Source organism: Saccopteryx bilineata, chromosome 2 (assembly GCF_036850765.1).
Source record: "Saccopteryx bilineata isolate mSacBil1 chromosome 2, mSacBil1_pri_phased_curated, whole genome shotgun sequence".
Taxonomy (NCBI): Eukaryota; Metazoa; Chordata; class Mammalia; order Chiroptera; family Emballonuridae; genus Saccopteryx; species Saccopteryx bilineata.
In genome coordinates, this window is record NC_089491.1 from 371,978,223 (window position 1) to 371,992,661 (window position 14,439).

Consider the following 14,439-nt stretch of genomic DNA (forward strand, 5'->3'; position numbering starts at 1 on the left):
ACTCTTAGATTTTTAAAGCTTTGTATCCTAGTCATTGTTAAACTTATTTAAATCTCTGAAAATTTATATATTGATTTTTAGAGAGGAAGGGAAAGAGAAACATTGATTTGTTAGACTTATTTATGCATTTATTGGTTTATTCCTTTTTTTTTTCAGTGAGAGGAGGGGAGGCAGAGACAGACTCCCGCATGCATGCTGCCCAACTGGGATCCACCCAGCAAGCCCACTAGGGGGTGATGCACTGCCCATCTGGGGCATTCTTCTGTTGCTCAGCAAGTGAGCTCTTCTTAGTGCCTGAGGAAGCCATGGAGCCATCCTCAGTGCCTGGGGCCAACTTGCTCCAATCAAGCCATGGCTACAGGAGAGGGAGGGAGAGAGAGAGAGGTGAGAGGGAGAGGGTTGGAGAAGCAGATGGGTGCTTCTCCTGTGTGCCCTGACCGGGAATTGAACCTGAGACATCCACACGCTGGGCCTACAATCTCTCTACCACTGAGTCAACTGGTTAGGACCTGGTTTATTTTTTGTATGTGTCCTGACTGGGGATCGAACCCACAATGTTGGCATATCCTAACGATGCTCTAACCAACTGAGCTACCTAGCCAGTGCTGTTAAATGGAAAGTTTTAGGATGAAAATCTTATCTACTTCACTTTTTTTTTTTTCTTATAGAGCTTAGAACAGTACAATTTGTTGTATGTGTTAATAATTCCTGATTTTGAGTAGAAACAGTATTAATTATGGAGGCTGTAGAGTAGGCTTCTAGCTGTTTTGGGGTCTCAAGAGCTAAAATTTCTTCTGTAGGTTCTGTCTTTGGAGTAGACCCCTCTCTGTCTCACTGCTTCACTAATAAGCTCACTTTCACTTTAAACTCTAAGAAAAAATAAAGAATTTCTTCCATTGGCTTCTAAGTTACTGTTGGCATTTATTTCTGATAATTGGCAATTTTTAGTTTTTGCATATGACTATATAAAACTTTTGGCTCTCAAAAGAATTTTCTAAAATGGTTATCTTGGTGAGTCATAATTATTTTTGGAACCTAACCTGCCTTTTTCTAATCAATATTCATTTTGGAAGCCCCAAATGCAGACATGTAGTAGGTCTAAAGTATTGACTAGTTTAAAATGTGTTTAAAATACTTGAGTCACTTTTTTATTTTATTTTTTATTTTTCTGAAGCTGAAAACCGGGAGAGACAGACAGACTCCCGCATGCGCCCGACCGGGATCCACCCGGCACGCCCACCAGGGGCAACACTCTGCCCACCAGGAGGCGATGCTCTGCCCCTCCGGGGCGTTGCTTTGCCTCTACCAGAGCCACTCTAGCGCCTGGGGCAGAGGCCAAGGAGCCATCCCCAGCGCCCGGGCCATCTCTGCTCCAATGGAGCCTTGGCTGCGGGAGGGGGAGAGAGAGTCAGAGAGGAAGGGGGTGGAGAAGCAAATGGGCGCTTCTCCTATGTGCCCTGGCCGGGAATCAAACCCGGGTCCCCCGAATGCCAGGCCGACGCTCTACCGCTGAGCCAACCGGCCAGGGCCTTGAGTCACTTTTATAGTAAACATTTACTCTCATCAGGACCTAAAAGAACATTTTAAGTTTTGTCTTTCATTCCTATTCCCTTTTCAAGCTTTTCATTTAACAGTTACTACCTTCTTACATATTGGAGTTTTCATCTGTTCAAAGTTTGTTTACAGTATGTTTGTATAGTTTGGCTTATAATTACCATACTGAAACATAATTATTTCAGAATTGAGTCAGTGGTGAGAATGGAAACCATCTGGTATAGCTAAATCTACTTTTACTGAGAAAATCTTTGATATCTAGCTTATCTGAGAACTAGTGCTTTGGTAACAAATCAGAGTTCACTTTGTCAGGTTGTTGGGTTTTTCTTTCCTTTTTTTTTTTTTTTTTTTAACAGGGACAGAGAGAGAGTCAGAGAGAGGGATAGATAGGAACAGAGAGAGATGAGAAGCATCAATCATCAGTTTTTCGTTGCAACGCCTTAGTTGTTCATTGATTGCTTTCTCATATGTGCCTTGACCGCGGGTCTTCAGCAGACCAAGTAACCCCTTGCTGGAGCCAGCGACCTTGGGTTCAAGCTGGTGAGCTTTTGCTCAAACTAGATGAGCCCACGCTCAAGCTGGCGACCTCGGGCTCTCGAACCTGGGTCCTTCCGCATCCCAGTCCGGCGCTCTATCCACTGCGCCACCGCCTGGTCAGGCTCTTTTCTATTTTTTTTTTAAATCACATTCACTCCCAGAAATATCAACATTAGTACAAATCATCTCCTCAGGTTGTGAACATTTTCCCAAATAGCATTTAATTTAATTCTCACAATAGGCTGAAGAGACTGGTAAAGTGAGTGAGAGTTTCCTTATAGGAAACTTAGGTTCAGTCAGGTACAGTGCTTGGCCTGTGGTCAAGACCTGCTGGTAGCCTTACCAGGCGGTGGCGCAGAGCTAGAGCGTCGGACAGGGATGCGGAGGACCCAGGTTCGAGACCCTGAGGTCGCCAGCTTGAGCGCGGGCTTATCGGTTTGAGCAAAGCTCACCAGCTTGGACCCAAGGTCGCTGGCTTAATCAAGGGGTTACTTGGTCTGCTGAAGGCCCACGGTCAAGGCACATATGAGAAAGCAATCAATGAACAACTAAGGTGTCACAACGAAAAACTAATGATTGATGATTCTCATCTCTTCGTTCCAGTCTGTCTGTCCCTATCTATCCCTCTCTTTGACTCTCTCTGTCTCTGTAAAAAAGAAAAAAAAAAAAAAAGACCTGCTGGTAGAAGCCCAGCCTTCTGACTTACTGTGGTATTTTTTTTTCTTCCCTGGTGCAGTGTCAGAAACCCCGTGATTATAAGAGTTGTGTTACCAAACCCCTCACAACAAGGCTATTGTCCACCAGCTTGTCTTGTGATTCTTTTCTAAAAAGTTAAGCCTTTAAAGAAAAAAAAAATACCACATTCCTGTCATATATACAGTTACCTGTTATTTGATGTCCTGCCTGAACTCTTCCAAAAATCAGTTTCTAAAGCTCTCAGAATGAAAGAGACTTAAAATAGCCAATAGGTTTCTACCTGCTCAGGCTGTCAGGTACCTCTCTGACCTCTCCTACTACTTCCCTACCTTATCATTTATCCTAGTACCCTACGTGCTTGCTATCTTTTGTGCCCAGGCATGGTCCTGCTGAGTCTGTCTTCTCTGTTCCCTCTGCTAGAATGTTCTCCCCCATTGTGGCACAGCTTGTTTCCTCACATTACTCAGCTGTCCAGCAGCATCACCTTCTATGAGGCCTTTCCCGACCTGTGTTCATTCCCTGACACACACTGCTTTCTACAGTATTTCACTCTCCTGTGTTTTTCCTTTTAACACTATTCCCTTATGTTTTCATTTATTTCTCAATCAACTGTCTACCACAACTAGAATATAAGTTCTACTAAGGGTAGGCTTTATTTTGTTCACTGCAGTATTTCCCTTTCTAAGAACAGTGCTTACATATAGTAGATTCTCAGTAAATACTTCTCATATTAGTATATGAATTAATCTCAGGAAGGCTTTGAGATTTTGTGGATACACAGGTGGGAATGGGAATTTGGATGATGTACAGTATTTTCTTTTCCTGAAATCTGAATGTTTTTCTAAGCTTATTTTATTATTTTCTTCAGTTAGTGTTTAATATATTGTTGGGGTATTTTTGTTGTTGTTTTTTACAGAGACAGAGAGAGTCAGAGAGAGGGATAGACAGGGACAGACAGGAACGGAGAGAGATGTTGTGGCACTTTTTTAGTTGTTCATTGATTGCTTTCTCATATGTGCCTTGACCGTGAGGCTACAGCAGAGCTAGTGACGCCTTGCTCAAGCCAGCGACCTTGGGTCCAAGCTGGTGAGCTTTGCTCAAACCAGATGAGCCCGCACTCAAGCTGGCGACCTCGGAGTCTCGAACCTGCGTCCTTCCACATCCCAGTCCGACTCTATCCACTGCGCCACCGCCTGGTCAGGCTAATATATTGTTTTTACAAAGTAATCACAAACCAAACATCATGTACCTCCTGAAGTGATGTAATAAAAGTAGACAGTACCAAAAATTGTTCTTGCCCTCAAATTGAACCTCTATTTGTCTGAGACTGTAGGCTAGAGGCACATGTGAAACATATACCATTAGGGTTCTAATCAGCAAAATTCAGAAGTTTGGAAATTCTCCAGGTAAATGACCTAGTTTTAAAAATAAATAATGGGGTAGGAGAAGAGGGGAAAATCTATACATAAAAGGAGAGGTGAACCTGACCCGTTGTGGCGCAGTGGATAGAGTGTAGACCTGGGACCCTGAGGTCTCAGGTTCAAAACTCCAAGGTTGCCGGGTTGGGCTTGAGTGCAGGCTCTTCTGGCTTGAGTGTGGGCTCACCAGCTTGAGCACAGGGCCACTGGCTTGAGCGAGAAATCACTGGCTCTGCTGGAGGCCCCCCCTCAAAGCATGTATGAGAAGCAGACAATGAACAGCTAAAGTAATGCAACTAGAAGTTGAGTGATGCTTCTTATCTCTCTCCCTTCCCTCCCCTTCCCTCCCCTCCCCTCCCCTTCCCCCCACTTAAAAAAAAAGAGGGATAGACTTGACACATACCAACCAACGACAATGTGTGGGTTTTGTTTGATCCTGATTTACATAGATTTAATTATTAAATTTTTATGAGAGGAAAATTAGAACATTAATTATATTGTGTATTAAATGATATTAAAGAAATAACTTTTTAGGAGTAATGTTTTTATGGTTATGCTAAAAATGTCTTTCTTAAAGATATGTTCTGAAATATTTGTAGATAAAATGAAGTTATGGCTGAGATTTATTTCAAAATAATCTGGGCCTTGCCTGACCTGTGGTGGCACAGCGGATAAAGGGTTGACCTGGAATGCTGAGGTTGCTGGTTTGAAGCCTGGGGCTTACCCGGTTGAGGCACATAGGAGAAACACTATGAGTTGATGCCTCCTGCTCCTCTCCTCCATATCTCTCTCTCTCTCTTTCTCTCTCTCCCTCTCTGTCTCCTCCTTCTAAAAAAGTAAATAAATAAAATCTTTTTTTTTTTATAATTTTATTTTTTTAATGGGGTGACATCAATAAATCAGGATACATATATTAATAAAATCTTTTAAAAAATAATACTAATCTGGGCTTTGGGTGGGTGTCAGCCATGATAATTGCTGAAACTGGGTGGTACATGGAGTTCATTTTACTGTTTTATTTGTGTAAATGCTTGAAAATTTTCATATGAAGAAATTTAAAAGGCCGTCAAAAGCAAAGAAAAGTGCTGTGAGGAAATTCAAAAGAAATACAGAAAAGTTTTTATCTTTGTGGATCTTAAAGTTTAGATAAAGGATATGCATCCATTGAGAGCTCAAAAAAATATCAGTGAAACCTTATTGATATAAAGTAGTATCAGCTAATCTTATAAATGCTATAGGTAATACAGAATACTGAAAAGAGTACTCTATATTCTGTTCTGATGTAAGGGAAGCTCAGTGAGGCTAAGGATCATATTCTCTGTGGTATTTTTGGCTATCAGCACAGCAGACAGTTAATAAATATTTATTTAATTATTTAAAAATATTTTACGTATTGATTTTAGAGAGAGAAGAAAGAGGGAGAGGAGCAGGGGGGAGTAGGAAGCATCAATTTATAATAGTTGCTTCCCATATATTCCTTGACTGGACAAACCTGGGGTTTTGAACTGGCGACCACAGAATTCCAGGTTGATGATTTATCCACTGTGCCACCACAGAATAAATATTGAATGAATTTAAAACCTTACCTTGGCTTAGTTATAGCCACTTAAAATTGAACTTCTTTACTTAAGAATATGTTTATTTTTAAATGAATTATTGAGCCGCATTTTTTTTCTTTTTCTTTTTTTCCCCTACCCTTTTAGTTTGGAGTTGATCAAAGAGCCTGTTTCCACAAAATGTGACCACATATTTTGCAAGTAAGTTTGAATGTTTTACATGACTCCATCATTAGCTTTTGTGCTTATCCTTTATAACACAAGAAACACTTAAGTTTATAGAAGCTTTAGGTTCTTCAATTAAGTAAAAAAGAGAAATCCAACTCGATTTCATTCTGTCCCAGAGAATACTTAGAAAGTCACCATAAGGTGTGTTGTAGCCATAGTTCCTGGTGAAATGTTGGCATATTTATCTGGTGGGATATCAACTCACTTTAAACAGCTGTTTTTCTATCCATGGGTGGAAGCAGATTGCAAGCAATTGTGAAATAAAAAAATTGTGTTTAAGCCTTGCCAATTTCTCTTTTCTGTACATTATATATGTCCCACTTCCCCTCCTCTAAGGTTCAGTGTTTGTCTGTTTCATAATCCTTGTAAAGATAGGAAAGGGCCTGACCTGTGGTGGCGCAGTGGGTAAAGCGTCGACCTGGAAATGCTGAGGTCGCCGGTTTAAAACCCTGGGCTTGCCTGGTCAAGGCACATATGGGAGTTGATGCTTCCTGCACCTCCCCCCTTCTCTCTCTGTCTTTCTCCTCTCTCTCTCCTTTCTAAAATGAATGAATGAATGAATAAATAAATAAATAAAGATAGGAAAGGATCTGATATTGGTTTATGTTTAGAATGAAATTTATTCATACCAATGATTCAAGTTATATTTACATTTTTAAGAATCTTGTCCATTGAAGTGAAAATGCTTCTTTTTGTGTGTGTGTGACAGACAGAGAGAAGGACAGGTAGGGACAGACAGACAGGAAGGGAGAGAGATGAGAAGCGTCAATTCTTTGTTGCGGCACCTTATTTTCTCATTGATTGCTTTCTCATATGTGCCTTGACCAGGGGGCTACGGCAGACCAAGTGACCCCCTTGCTCAAGCCAGTGACCTTGGGCTTAAACTGGTGAGCCTTGCTCAAACCAGATGAGCCCCGCACTCAATCTGGTGACCTCGGAGTTTTGAACCTGGGTCCTCTGTGATGCTTTATCCACTGCACCACCGCCTGGTCAGGCAAGAATATTTCTTGATAGAAGAATTTTAGGAAAGGCTTGGTAGGTAGTTTGGTAGAACAAGGGGTTTTTCCTCCTTTCCCTGATATTAAACCATGATTGAGACTTTTCCTGAATGCCAGACAGGAAGGGAAGACAATGAGAAGCATCTAATTTGTTTTTAAGTATTTTTTCTTTTATTTATTTACTTATTTACTTGTTTATTTATTTATTTTGTATTTTTCCGAAGTTAGAAGCGGGGAGGCAGGCAGACAGACTCCCACATGCACCCGACTGGGATCCACTGGGCATGCCCACCAGGGGGCGATGCTTGGCCCATCTGGGGTGTTCCTCTATTTCAGCTGGAGCCATTCTAGTGCTTGAGGTGGAGGCCATGGAGTCATCCTCAGCACCCGGGCCAACTTTGCTCCAATGGATCCTTGGCTGTGGGAGGGGAAGAGAGAGACGGAGGGGAAGAGAGAGACAGGGGGAAAGAGTGGAGAAGCAGATGCGCGCTTCTCCTGTGTGCCCTGACTGGGAATCAAACCTGGGACTTCCACATGCCAGGCCGACGCTCTACAGATGAACCAAACGGCCAGGGCCAGTCTTTTTCCTTTGTCCATTGAAAAGGGAAGCCATATCCACAGTAATGAGTTTACTAGCACAGAATCTCTGCCTTTCGCCTCTTTCCCCAGGAACAACTACATTGATTAATTTCTTTTTTATTTTTCTTTTATTTTTTTGTGACAGAAAGAGAGAGGGACAGACAGGAAGGGAAAACAATGAGAAGCATCAATTTTTTTGTTGCAGCTCCTTAGTTGTTCATTGATTGCTTTCTCATATGTGCCTTGACTGGGGGCCTACAGCAGACCAAGTGACTCCTTACTCAAACCAGTGACCTTGGGCTTCAAGCCACCGACCTTTGGGCCCAAGCCAGCAACCATGGGGTCATGTCTGTGATTCCGCACTCAAGCTAGTGAGCCTGTGCTCAAGCCTGTGACCTTGGGGTTTCAAACCTGGGTCCTCTGCATCTTAGTATGATGGTCTATCCACTGCACCATCACCTGGTCAGACTGATTAATTTCTTATGTATGTCCTCAGGAACTTTTAAATTTCAAGAGTTTTTAACTTGGGATTTGTTGGTTTTCATGAAGATTCTAGAATTATATTTTAAGTTCAACTGTATTAAAATCTAGGGGCATGTACAATTTTCAGGAGAGACAGTCCATAATTTTCATTATATTCTTAGCATATTTTTATAACCTAAAAAATGTGAAAAGCATCTGCATTAAGGGTAATGAGGCCTGGCTGGAGCTGAGGGAACCTGTTCACTTTGGAGGAATATCCTCAGCACTAGTTACCAGATGGCTGGCCCCGAACTTTTTCCGCATTCTGTGTTATTCTTCACATTTATCTGTCCTAAGAAGGAGCCAGAGCCCATTTCCACTGTGTCTCTCCCCTTCTCATCTCACTCCACTGGCTGAGATCTGTTTCCAAAAGTTTTCTCTGCTTCTTCAGACCCCTCTCCTGGGTCAGGTGCCAGAGCAGCACTGCTTTATCTCTGCTTCCAGAATTTTTTTTTTTTTACAGAAACAGAGTCAGAGAGAGGGATAGACAGACAGGAACGGAGAGAGATGAGAAGCATCAATCATCAGTTTGTCGTTGCGACACCTTAGTTATTCATTGATTGCTTTCTCATATGTGCCTTGCCATGGGCCTTCAGCAGACCTAGTAACCCCTTGCTCGAACCAGCGACCTTGGGCTCAAGCTGGTGAGCTTTTGCTCAAACCAGATGAGCCCGCGCTCAAGCTGGCGACCTTGTGGTCTCGAATCTGGGTCCTCTGCATCCCAGTCTGACACTCTATCCCCTGAGCCACCTCCTGGTCAGGCTCTGCTTCCTGAATTTTTAGTTTTCTGGCCTCTAGAGTGAAGCTTCCCAAACTATCTGTAGTATAGGACCAGTTTCTTCATAGATTGATACTTTTGTGAAACAATTTAAAAGTCCTAGCATTTAGGCCTGACCTGTGGTGGCGCAGTGGATAAAGCATCGACCTGGAAATGCTGAGGTCGCCGGTTCGAAACCCTGGGCTTGCCTGGTCAAGGCACATATGGGAGTTGATGCTTCCAGCTCCTCCCCACCTTCTCTCTCTGTCTCTCCTCTCCCTCTCTGTCTCTCTCTCTCCCTTTCTCTCTCCTCTCTAAAATGAATTAAAAAAATTAAAAAATAAAATCCCAGCATTTAAAAGGTTACAGGTAGCTGAATATTAACCTTGTTTTTGTTTTTTTCTGTATTTTTCTGAAGTGAGAAACGTGGGGGAGTCAGACAGACAGACTCCTGCATGCGCCCGACTGGGATCCTCCTGGCATGTCCACCAGGGGGCGATGCTCGGCCCCTCTGGGGCATTGCTCTACTGCAGTGGGAGCAATTCTAGCACCTGAGGCAGAGGGCATGGAGCCAACCTCAACACCCAGGCCAACTTTGCTCCAATGGAGCCTTGGCTGCGGGAGGGGAAGAGAAAGATAGAGAGGAAGGAGAGGGGGAAGGGTGGAGAAGCAGATGGCCGCTTCTCCTGTGTGCCCTGGATGGGAATCGAACCCAGGACTTCCACACGCTGGGCCGACACTTTACTGCTGAGCCAACCAGCCAGGGCCCTGAAGATTAACTTTTTAATTTTTTTGGTGCCGTTGTTGAAAATCAGTTGACCTATATGAATAGGTTTATTTCTGAACTCTTATTTCTGTTTCAACAATGTATATGGCTATCCTTATACCAGTACCACTCTGTCTTGATTACTGTAGTTTTATAGTGAGGTGCTGAGTTTTTAAGCTATTTATAATCATTTTACTTGAACTACTTGCCTTTTATATCCTGATTATGCAGCATGAAATAATTATCATTAACATGCCCATATTAACTTGTTAGTAAGTCTTACTTGGTCATAACAGTAAGCCATATGCATGTAAGTTCAGTTTTCATAGATCATTGCATATGTAGTTTGGTTTTCTGCTTATGCAGCATCTAAAAACAATTAAAGAAAGCCATTGGTTGTAATTTACCTACCATTACCTTTAAAATGACTCTTAATGATAGTTGTGAGATTATTTTTTCATGGCTATTTGCCTTTTAAATGTTCTCCCTACAAAAAAGGGTAACTTGAATTGTTCTTTTTATTTTTTATAATTTATAGATTTTGTATGCTGAAACTTCTCAACGAGAAGAAAGGGCCTTCACAGTGTCCTTTGTGTAAGAATGATATAACCAAAAGGTATGTAATTGGGTAGTGATGGGAGGTTGGAAGCAAAAATAGGAAAAAGGAGATTTTATTTATTTATTTATTTATTTATTTTGGTGGCAGAGAAAGGGAGAGTCAGAGAGAGGGACAGATAGGGACAGACAGACAGGAAAGGAGAGAGATGGGAAACATCAATTCTTCGTTGCGGTTCCTTAGTTGTTATTGATTGATTTCTCATATGTGCCTTGACCGGGGGGTTACAGCAGACCGAGTAACCCCTTGCTCGAGCCAGCGACCTTGGGCTCAAACTGGTGACCTCAGAGTCTGGAACCTGGGTCCTCCACATCCCAGTTCGATGCTCTATCCACTGCTACCGCCTGGTCGGGCAGGAAAAAGGAGAATTTTTATTTTTACTTTTTGTATTTTTCCGAAGTTAGATGTGGGGGGACAGACTCCTGCATGCGCCCTACCGGGATGCCCAGCATACCCACCAGGGGGCGATGCTCTGCCCATCTGGGATATTGCTCCATTGAAGCCACAGCCATTCTAGTGCCTCAGGTGGAGGCCATGGATCTGTCCTCAGCACCCGGGCCAACTTTGTTCCAATGGAGCCTTGGCTGTGGGAGGGGAAGAAAGATAGAGAGGAAGGAGTGCGGAAAGGGTGGATAAGCAGATGGGCACTTCTCCTGTGTGCCCTGACTGGGAATCGACCTGGGATTTCCTCACAATGGGCCAATGCTATAGTGCTGAGCCAATCAGCCAGGGCAGGCCCTTGTTGCCTTTTGCTAATACTTCTGAATGGTGCAAAAATTTGCAGTCTTATCTAAACTAGGACTGTACCACCTGCCCCCGTTGTCTACTAAATCTTTTATTTTTCTTTCCTGCACATTTAATTTTTTTTTTTAATTAAATGAGACCAGGGGAGGCAGCGAGACACACTCCTGCATGTGCCTCAACTGGGATCTACTGGGTAAGCCCCCTATGGGGCAATATTCTACCCAAATGGAGCACTGCTTTATTGCTCAGCAACTGAGCTATTTGTAGCATCTGAGATAGAACCAGGGAGCCATCCTCAGCACCCAGGGTCAACTCACTTGAAAGAATAAAGCCATGACTGCAGGAGAGAGTCAGAGGGGAAGAGGAAGTGTGGAGAAGCAGGTGATCGCTTCTCCTGTGTGCCGTGACTGGGAATTGAACCTGAGACATCCATATACCAGGTCAACACTCTACCACTGAGTCAGCCGGCCAACACCACATTTAATTTCTACTTTATTATTTATACACACACAAAAAAAGTATTTGTATATTGTGCATCCCTCTGAACAAGATTTAAGTTCTATTAGGACACTGGCTTTGTCTCAGTTGACATTATTTTTCCAGTGTTTGGCACATTGTAGTTACTCAGCTATTTATTTATTTATTTATTATTCATTTTAGAGAGGAGAGAGAGATTGGGGGGGGGGGAGCCGGAAGCTTCAACTTCCATATGTGCCTTGGGCAAGCCCAGGGTTTTGAACCGGCAACCTCAGCATTCCAGGTCAACGCTTTATCCACTCCGCCACCACAGGTCAGGCCAAGTCACTCAGCTATTTAAAGAAATAAATGAATTATATTGCCGTACAACGTCCTAGATCAAAATCTTTCTTTCGACATTGTCGTCTATCTGTGCTTTTGAAATAATATAATCATAATTTGGCAGAAATCACTGAGACCTGGAAGTAGAAGGTTGGGTGGATGGGGTTCAGAAGAACAGTAAGTTCTCTGTGCAGTAGATTTATATCTAGTATGTATTCAGAGTAATATTTTAGGTAATCATAGGGTTTTAATAGACTTGAATGGCAAAAAACATAAAATTAATACAGATATCAAGGATGTTTTGATTATGTTATGTCACTAGCAGCTCTGTTCTTTGAATATATGTAGTTTTTCTACTGTGCTGCATTTTTTACTAGTTTACATTTTTTACTTTAGTGTCCTTAAAAATTGATAATTGAGGCCCTGGCCGGTTGGCTGAGTGGTAGAGCGTCAGCCTGGCATGTGGAAGTCCCGGGTTCGATTCCCAGCCAGGACATACTGCTGTCCACTGTGCTACCGCCTGGTCAGGCAGGAAAAAGGAGAATTTTTTTATTTTTATTTTATTTTTTTATTATTTTATTTATTTATTTTTTTGTATTTTTCTGAAGCTGGAAACAGGGAGAGACAGTCAGACAGACTCCCGCATGCGCCCGACTGGGATCCACCCGGCACGCCCACCAGGGGTGACGCTCTGCCGCAACCAGAGCCACTCTAGCGCCTGGGGCAGAGGCCAAGGAGCCATCCCCAGCGCCCGGGCCATCTCTGCTCCAATGGAGCCCTGGCTGTGGGAGGGGAAGAGAGAGACAGAGAGGAAGGAGGGGGGGGTGGAGAAGCAAATGGGCGCTTCTCCTATGTGCCCTGGCTGGAAATCGAACCCGGGTCCCCCACACACCAGGCCGACGCTCTACCGCTGAGCCAACTGGCCAGGGCCTATTTTTATTTTTATTTTTTGTATTTTTCCAAAGTTAGATGTGTGGGAGACAGACTCCTGCATGCGCCCTTATATATTAAGATTGCAAATTTTTGCACCATTCAGAAGTATTAGCAAAAGGCAACGAGGGCCTGCCCTGGCTGATTGGCTCAGCACTACAGCATTGGCCCATTGTGAGGAAATCCCAGGTCGATTCCCGGTCAGGGCACACAGGAGAAGAGCCCATCTGCTTATCCACCCCTCCCTCTCTCCTTCCTCTCTGTCTCTCTCTTCCCATCCCGCAGCGAGGCTCCATTGGAGAAGGGATGGCCCGGGTGCTGGGGATGGCTCCGTGGCCTTTGCCTCAATTGACGTTGTACGGCAATATAATTCATTTATTTCTTTAAATAGCTGAGTGACTTGGCCTGACCTGTGGTGGCGTGCCGGGTGGATCCCGGTCGGTCACATGTGGGAGTCTGTCTGCCTGCCTCCCCGTTTCCAGCTTCAGAAAAATACAAAAAAAATAAATAAATAAAGTTGATAATTAATTGCTAAGTGTGTCTCTAAATTTCATTTCAGAAGCCTACAAGAAAGTACAAGATTTAGTCAACTTGTTGAAGAGCTATTGAAAATCATTCATGCTTTCGAACTTGACACAGGATTGCAGTGTAAGTATGGTATAGCCCCAGGGCCAACTGCTCAAGTGGCTGTCGTTAAAACTCAGGAGGAGCTTGTGCAATTATTTCCTATGAATAGGTGATAAGAACTTTATATTTTATTTTGTTTTATTTTTAAGAGATAGGGACAGACAGACAGGAAGGGAGAGAGATGAGAAGCATCAACTCATAGTTGCTCACCTTAGTTGTTCATTGATTGCTTTCTCATATGTGCCTTGACTCGGGGGCTCTAGCCAAGCCAGTGACCCCTTTCTCAAGCCAGCAACGTTTGGGCTCAAGGCAGCAACTGTGGGATCATGTCATGTCCTCAAGGACCCAGGTTTGAAACCTTGAGGTCGCCGGCTTGAGTCTATGATCCCACACTCAAGCCGGCGACCTCAAGGTTTCAAACCTGGGTCCTCTGCGTCTCTAGCCAACACTATCCACTGCCTGGTCAGGCACACCTTATTTTATCTAACCTAAGATGGATGTTTTTGACATTTTAAGGTCTCCAAAATTGGGGACAATTGACCATCAGTGGTGTGTCATTGTTTAATTGTGTGTTTTCTTAATGTACAGAGAATAATGGTGCTTGTTACATTGTTGGAATCTTAGAGTCAGTGAGCTATAGTATTAATAGGTAAATTTGTTAGTATTGGGGTAGAAAAAAGTAGTAGAAATAACTTTTACACTCTATGTTTGTTTCCTAGGAGTAGAATTTGTAAAGTTTACTCTAAAAAATTATGGGTAACTTTTAATGTGTTTGTCTTTTTTTTTTTTTTTTTTTTTGGTATTTTTCTGAAGTTGGAAACGGGGAGGCAGTCAGACTGACTCCTGCATGTGCCCGATCGGGATCCACCCGGCATGACCACCAGGGGACAATGCTCTGCCCATCTGGGGCATTGCTCTGTTGCAACCAGAGCCATCCTAGCGCCTGAGGCAGAGGCCATAGAGCCATCCTTAGCGCCTGGGCCAACTTTGCTCCAATGGAGCCTTGGCTGCAGGAGAGGAAGAGAGAGACAGAGAGGAAGGAGAGGGAGAGGGGTGAGAAGCAGATGGGCGCTTCTCCTGTGTGCCCTGGCCAAGAATTGAACCCAGGACTCC

General features: G+C 43.3%; 1 protein-coding gene across 1 annotated transcript in view; it reads left to right on the forward strand.

Annotated features, from left to right (window-relative positions):
- BRCA1 (BRCA1 DNA repair associated) overlaps window positions 1–14,439 on the forward strand; it is a 70,281-nt gene that overhangs the window by 6,380 nt on the left and 49,462 nt on the right. The window contains exons 3-5 of the mRNA XM_066263526.1: window positions 5,909–5,962; window positions 10,150–10,227; window positions 13,259–13,347. Of these exons, the coding sequence (XP_066119623.1) occupies window positions 5,909–5,962; window positions 10,150–10,227; window positions 13,259–13,347 (221 nt within the window). The remainder of the gene's footprint in view (window positions 1–5,908; window positions 5,963–10,149; window positions 10,228–13,258; window positions 13,348–14,439) is intronic.